Source organism: Mastomys coucha, unplaced genomic scaffold (assembly GCF_008632895.1).
Source record: "Mastomys coucha isolate ucsf_1 unplaced genomic scaffold, UCSF_Mcou_1 pScaffold21, whole genome shotgun sequence".
Taxonomy (NCBI): Eukaryota; Metazoa; Chordata; class Mammalia; order Rodentia; family Muridae; genus Mastomys; species Mastomys coucha.
The window spans coordinates 117,785,445-117,793,104 of record NW_022196904.1 but is presented as its reverse complement, the minus strand read 5'-3'; the positions used below and the strand labels follow the sequence as shown (position 1 = coordinate 117,793,104).

At 43.4% G+C, this 7,660-nt stretch overlaps 1 protein-coding gene across 2 annotated transcripts in view; it reads left to right on the top strand.

Moving 5' to 3' along the window:
• The window catches only part of Mcmbp (minichromosome maintenance complex binding protein), a 42,228-nt gene that overhangs the window by 23,839 nt on the left and 10,729 nt on the right, over positions 1-7,660 (top strand). For both annotated transcript variants that reach the window (XM_031388492.1, XM_031388494.1), the window contains exons 7-10: positions 1,398-1,549; positions 3,318-3,418; positions 6,439-6,617; positions 7,055-7,178. In XM_031388492.1, coding sequence (XP_031244352.1) covers positions 1,398-1,549; positions 3,318-3,418; positions 6,439-6,617; positions 7,055-7,178 — 556 coding nt within the window. The remainder of the gene's footprint in view (positions 1-1,397; positions 1,550-3,317; positions 3,419-6,438; positions 6,618-7,054; positions 7,179-7,660) is intronic.

The following is a 7,660-nucleotide window of genomic DNA, read 5'->3' as shown; positions in this document are numbered from 1 at the left end:
TCAACTTCCTCCTGCCCAGCAAGCAGGTAATGTGCACCCTCAACTTCCTCCTGCCCAGCAAGCAGGTAATGTGCACCCTCAACTTCCTCCTGCCCGGCAAACAGGAAAGTGTGTGCCTGCAACTTCCTCCTGCCTGGCAAACAGGTAATGTGTGCGCCCGCAACTTCCTTCTGACATGTAGGTTTGTTTCTAGGCTTGTTCTGGATCTGGGAACTGCGTGGCATGATAACCTCATTTCACATTCATCATAACTGGATAGTGTTGGTCGGGGTGAAGCTCAGTAGTGGAACTTTGGCCTTGAGTATATGAGGCTCTGATTCTAACACCAACAACTGGGATGGGTGTAGACACTTTGGAGCATTTTTATAGTGAATACTCTTTGGAAAGCTGCTCAGATGGATGCTTTTAGTCTTAAGTGGTCATCTGAAAAAAAAATCTTCTGTCTTCATAATTGATAATTGTCCTGACTCTTGAACAATAAGAAGCATATAAATCATACTTTACCCTAAAAATGATTTACCTGAAAACATCCTTTCTTTTTTTCATGGTATTTCTGTTAAATTTTGCAAGGCCAGAAATAGCAAAGGAAAAAATACAAAATTGCAGGATGAATTTGTAATTTCTTTCCTTGAGTACAACTGGTTCTTTCACTTTGTAGTCTAGGCTGGCCTCAAACTCAAGAGATCTGCCACCTACCTGTGCTTCCTGAGTGCTGGGATTAGGGGCACACCACCACGTCAGGTTCAAGTACAGATTGATTGGGTGTGGTTTTCTCTGGTGGTTCTCATCTGTTGCAAAGAGAAGCTTCCTAGATTAAGGTTAAGATTACACTCGTCTGTGGGTGTAAGAATAACTCAAAGATCATTGGTAGGGATTATGCCATTTAATAAATTAGTGGTTATAGAGTCCCCTCCAGTAACCATGACTTCACCAACACTTGAGTGGTTAGCTATGTTTCCAGTACCAGACATGATCTCCCTCTTGTTGAGTGAGCCTTAAGTCCAATTAGAGAGTTATTGGTATACTGCTAAGGTATGTGTGCCACTATGGAATCTTTAGGGTTATTATATTGTCCTGACTGTTGGTTTGGTTCATAAGTGTCATAGCTGGATAGGATGAAATTAACTTTTAAAAGTACTTACATGTGTTGGGCATCATGACTTAACATCTGAAATCCTAATACTAAGAGGATTAAGACAAGAGGATGACCTAACGAAGGAATTAAATATTTTAGGTATGTATCTATTTTTGTTCTGGCATAAGTCAAACAATATTATTAACTGGACATTGGTCTTTTCAAACTTATAAACATGATTTATGTCAAACTTGAAAAGCTCTTTTGGAATGTTCTTTTTTGGGGGCTTAGAAGTGACTGCATGCAATCCTGTTTAATCTAGGAGGCCTTGGGAGCCTTCACTGGTGCGGAGAGCCAAAACGCTTAGAAACTGAAGCTTCCTCTGGGCAGCAGCTGAACTCCTTGAACCTCTCTTCCCCTTTTGATCTGAACTTCCCTCTGCCAGGAGAAAAGGGCCCTGCCTGCCTTGTTAAGGTACAGCCTTTCCTAGCTCTGTCCACAGATGTTACTGTCTCAGAATAAAGCATTAGAAAAGCCTCAGCATTTGCCTGAATTTTCTTTTGCCACATTAACAAATTGTTCCAGATTTGGATATTTGCAACAATAAGTTATTCTACAGGGTTAGGCCATAAGTCTGACATGAGAACTGTATAAGATCAGGGTATCTGGAGGCTGTACTGACTTCCAGAGGCTCTAGAATAGTAGACGGGATATGGTTTATTTGGTCTTTTGCCTCATCTAGCTTTAGAGGCTGTCTGCATTCCTTGGCTTGTTGCCTTCTCTATCTTTAAGACAGCAATACTACATCTTTCTGACCATGATTTTTATAGTCAGATTTCCATCAGAAAAGGCTTTATCTTTGACACTGATCCCCACTTAGGTCATTCAGGGTATCACAACCTCAGGGTCCCTATGCACACTTGCAAGTTGTGAATAATATACTGGGCATTCCAGTAGCTGGCCTGTAACTATCTTTTAGGACTCCTTATTTTTGTTACAACATTTTTAAAGAATTGGCCAGTCTGGAACTTAGTGTGGTAATATATGCCTATAATCCAGGTGCTCAGGGAATAGAGGCAGAAGGGTAGAGAATTGAAACCCAGCCTGAGCTACATAGTGAGGCCCTGTTTGTTTGTTTGTTTGTTTGTTTGTTTGAGACAGGGTTTCTCTGTGTAGCCCTGGCTGTCCTGGAACTAACTCTGTAGACCAGGCCGGCATCGAACTCAGAAATCCGCCTGCCTCTGCCTCCCAAGTGCTGGGATTAAAGCGCCACCACTGCTCAGTGAGTCTTAATCAGGGTTATTATTGCTTCGATGAAACACCACCACCAAATGGAAGTTGGGGTGGAAAGGGTTTAGTTAGCTTACACTTTCACATTAGTTCATCATCAAAGGAAGTTGGAATAGGAACTTTAAGTGGGGCAGGAACCTGGAGGCAAGAAGTGGATGCAGAGGGGTGCTGCTTACTGGCTTGCTCCTCAAGGCTTGCTCAGTCTCCTTTCTTATCAAACCTAGGATCACCAGCCCAGGGATGGCCCAAGCCACAATAGGCTGGGCCCTCCTACATTAATCACTAATTAAGAAAATGATCTACAAACTTGCCTACAGCCTAGTCTTAAGGAGAAATCTTTTCACTTGAGGCTCCCTCTTGACGATTCTAACTTGTCTCAGGTTGACGTAAAACTAGGGCACACACCCTGTTTCACAAAGTCAGAGGGGAAGGCCATATTCAGAAGTGGAATGACTTTAAAGTTCATGTCTACTTTCTTTCTATGTCATTTCTAACTTCATGTTTTATTTCTGCTGTTTTATATTTCTTTTCAAAACCCAATTCTCGATGGTTTTTAAAATAAAATATTGAATGTGGCATCACATGCTCATAATCCCACCATTTTAGAAGCTGAGATAGGAAGATCCAAGGCTAGCCTGAGCTATAGTAGCATGACTCTGGTGCAAGAAAAGTAAGTTAAACTGATTGTAGTGTCTTGTACCAGCAGTCCTAGCACTTGGGAGGCAGAGGCCTGAGGATTGCTTTGAGTCCAAGGTCAATGTGGGCCACAGGAAGTATCAGACCGACCAGGTAGACCATGTAGCCATCCTGGCTCTGGTTTAGCTTTTGACTCTGCCAGTCCCCATGGGAGTGGGATTGTTCACATGCTTGCTGACTGAGTTGTCTGGCTAGCAGGGACGTGGCTGCTCTTGCTATGCCATTCAGGGTTAACCTGGTTTTGTGTTCTCATCAGGTCTACGAAGATTGGGATTGCTTCAAAGTCAACGATGTTCTTGAGTTATATGGTGTGCTCTCTGTGGATCCTGTCCTGAGCATACTGAATAATGAAGAAAGGTGAGTCTGTTTGGTAGGGTTTTCTTTTGTTACTTTTTCATTGGATTTAACCTTAGAACAGTGGCAGATACTGTAAAGAACTTCCTTTCCTGTCTTCAGATTTACCAGTTGCCACCAGCCATGCCCCGTGTGCCTGTCATTACTGCTGTTTGTGTAGAGAGACTGGTGGTGGTACAAGTCATTCAAGATCAGTGAGACTCAGACTTTCTCAGAGTTAACTAGTAGGAGCCACTGTGAGCAAACTCAAGGTCCTTAAGCTGACCTCATGATTTTCAGTATTTACTTTCTATCATATTAAGCAACATGGACTTTGTATGAACCAGCTTATTATTGTCTAGTTTCTCAAGGAGCACATTTTTCTTCTGGTAAGGAATTTTATTTAAGTCAAGAGTAAATACTAACTGATAATAAGTTGGTTCATTTTTGGGTCCTAATGATGAACAGAGCGAGGCAACTGTCAGCATTATGTCCTTATACCTAAGATCATCCACTCACAGGGAAAGTCAGCGTGTGCCTCACAGTCGCAGAGCTTCTGTCACATGCAGTGGGCCCTGTTGTTCCATGTGGAGGTAGCATATCATAGGGGAAAGTGGGGCTGAGAAGCAAATGCTCATCTCGTGGTTAGGCCATGAAAGACAAAGAAGAAAAACCTAATGCCATAATCCCCAATGAAGGCAATCTCGGGACCCCTTCTCCTCTTTGCTTCCTCAAAGTTGTATTACCTCACAGGACTTCTGTGTGATCCCTTGTGTCAGGTCTCACTGCCTCCTATGGGACCCTGCACAGAAAGTCTTTTCCTGAGCCCGTAAGTTCAGTATTCCCTCCTTGATTCATTTGAAGTTGAGTTTTGTATAGGATAATAGATAAGGATCTTTCATCCCTCCTTCCTACAACCCCCATATTAAAATTTGAAACTGTATTTCTATATTTTCTATAAGGAACTATGAATTTTCTGTGCTTGATGTGCACACACATAATCTCAGCACTTAAGGGTTAGGCAGAAAGAACTGAGTTCTAGACCAGCCTGGGCTATGTAATGGAGGAAGACCATCTCAAAAAAGAAAAAGCCCTGACTTCACACTCATTCAGCACAAGCTCTCGTTCTGACCTCTCCCTCTTGTAGTTGTCCGCCCATCACCCTTAGTGTGCTTTGCTCAGTTCTATGGTGCACACAGAAGAGACTTAGAATTGGCGAGCAGTGTCACCACAGAAAGAAACTCATCATTAGAAGCTCTGTGTGTGCCCAATGTCTGTCTTTTTTCAGACAGAGTGTTACTATGTGCATCAGGCTGGCCTCAAACTTGTGTCAATCTCCTTCCTCTGCCTGCAGAATGCTAGTATTACAGGTGTACACCAACATCCAGGACTCCGTTGTTTTAGAATGAGGCTTTGTATTCAGTGCTGCCCTCCACAGTGGCCCCTTTTGATTCTGGTATTCGTTTCATGTAGGTTCATTGTGGTTACATTTCACTACCCAGGTTTTCTGCATCCCTACAGAAGCAAGACTGTGCTATCCCAGAGGTGCCTAAGAATGCCTTTGTGTCTTCCACAGCTCTTTTGGTCTCTCCCTGCTGGGAACCAGCTTCCTAGTCTCTGGCCGCCCTCCTGTGTTTATACACAGCTTCTATGTGTATAGCTTCAATGAGGGATTGTATATTTGTGTGGTTTTAGACTCTTTTTTTTTTTTATATCTTGGTGTTGGGGGCAAACACTTTTTTTTTTGGTTTTTCGAGACAGGGTTTCTCTGTGTATCCCTGGCTGTCCTGGAACTCACTCTGTAGACCAGGCTGGTTTCGAACTCAGAAATCCACCTGCCTCTGCCACCCACGTGCTAGGACTAAAGGCGTGCGCCACCACAGCCCAACTAGACTCGTTTTTTTAAATTACCTGACAAGACGTGATAATGTCCACCTTGTTCCATCTTTCCTTCTGCCAAAGGGAAGGAAGGCCTGTTACCAGACTCCAGCAGACTTCGCTGGATACCACATGACTCGGCTTACTACATAGCAGGAACTTAGTAATTTTCATAGTTAGAGGAGGCATAGCCAGGCAGACCTCTGTGAGTTCAAGGCCAGTCTGATTCTACATAGTGAATTTTAGGATAGTCAGGACTGCATAGTGAGACCCCGTCTTGGAAAAAAAAAAAGAAGGGAGGGGGGAGACAGAGACAGACAGAAAGGAAACAACAACACAAAAATGTTGGCAAGTATTTTCTTCTTGTTTTCAAGACAGGGTTGCACAGTGTAGCCATGGCTAGCCTGGAATTCACTCTGTAGACCAGTCTGGCCTCTGCCTCCCTAATGCTAGGATCTTAAAGGTGTGTGCCACCACAACCAACAGCTTTCCTTGTAAATTCCTTGATTACTGAGGCCTCTTGGTTCAGTGGGGAAGGACATAGACAGGCAGATTTGGAGTGGATTTGTGGTCTTGTCTCGTGAGATCTGACAGTTTGCATAGTGTGGGCCTTTGTGCATCATAGAGCTGAAGACTTTACACATTTTAGTCATTTGTTCAGTTACTCCAGAGTGAGTATCACATTTGAGTTGATTAGCAAGCTTGAATGTTCACACTGCTCTAATCACTTGTTCACACTTTCAGGATAGGTGGAGTATCGCATCAGAATAGAATTTAGCAAAGACCATTAGCAAGATAAAAGTGAGTGGTCTCCACACTAATAAGGACGTGTGGATTTTGAGAGAAAGATCCTAGTGTTGTGTGCTGAGGATGCAGGGAGCATCTGCTTTGAAATGGTCTTGTGAATGACAACCTCTGTCGTGTACAGGGCACGGTCTATGGGAGTGAGTCAGACACCTCAGCCTTGGGCAGTAGAATAAACCCAGTGCGCTGTACAGTGTTCTGGCAGATGTGAGTGATAAAAGCCCTTTAGAGTAAGGGACCATATCCTGCCATTGAAGGACGGAGACTCCCTCAAGTAGGATTCTGAGAGTCTACAGAGCGCATGTTATTTTTACACCTTTGCTATTTGACTTCTCTAAACCAACGTGCCCCTCTTTCTCCAGAGATACCTCTGCACTGCTGGACCCCATGGAGTGCACAGACATGGCCGAGGAGCAGAGAGTGCATAGCCCTCCAGCTTCATTAGTGCCAAGAATCCATGTGATTTTAGCCCAGAAGCTGCAGCACATCAATCCATTGTTACCCACTTGCCTTAACAAGGAAGAGAGCAGAACCTGTCAATGTGAGTGTTGGGGCCGCAACCCTGCTCAGCGGGATAGAGGGAGTTTTCTAGTCATGTCTGTGGCTTTGCCCCATTTCCTCTTATATTAATTCCTGTCACTGAGATGAGACCTAAACAACAGTGAAGGGTATAAGTTGTCTTTGTTCTCACATTTAAATCACTTTTTAATTTTTTTAAAAAATCACATTTACTTGTGGGGAAGAGTAGAGTATGCATGTGTCAGGGGAAGAACTCACCTGCTGCTGTGAGTCCTGGGGATCAAGCTTAGGTCGTCAGACTAGGTGGCAAGTGCCTTTACTCTCTGAGCCATCTTGCCCCACCCTAATGTTGGCATCATTTGTTGTCTCCAGTACTGTAGTGCTCCTTCCTGCTCTTGTACGAGATGCTGGTGCAGAGCTGGCCTGCACACTCTCATTTGCCATTCCTTCCTTCTGCAGTTGTGTCCAATTTCATGTCTGAGTTGTCTCCAGTCAGAGCAGAGCTGCTTGGATTCCTCACTCACGCACTCTTGGGAGATAGTTTGGCTGCTGAATATCTTATATTGCATCTCATCTCTACAGTGTAAGTCTGCGTTCTTCCTGGGAATTGGGGTGTGGGATAAAGAAGGGAACAGCTGTAATGTTTGCTGGGGTGGCTTGGTAGATCAGCTTTATCTTCAGGTGGACTTTTACAGATGCTGCACCAAGCACAGGTTCCTTTTTCCACTTCACTTAGTTTCACATAAGCATTTTGTTTCCATCCTCCAGACAGAACATGACTGATGAAGAAGATGAGCTATTTGTTTTTTTGCATTCATTTTATGTTTTATTGTGTGGTAATGTAGATGAAACCCAGAGTCTTGTGTATACTTTGAATGTGTTTTATTTCCAAGTCTCATGCCTAGACGCCTGTTTGTTTGTTTACATGTATGCATGTATGTATGTATGTATACTTCTCCAGGCTCTGCTTATAAAAGCAATGAAGTCTGTCTTTGTGTACATTTAATTTGTATATTGACTTTAATGCTTCAGCCCTTTTTTTGGTTTTTGATTTTGGCTTTTTTT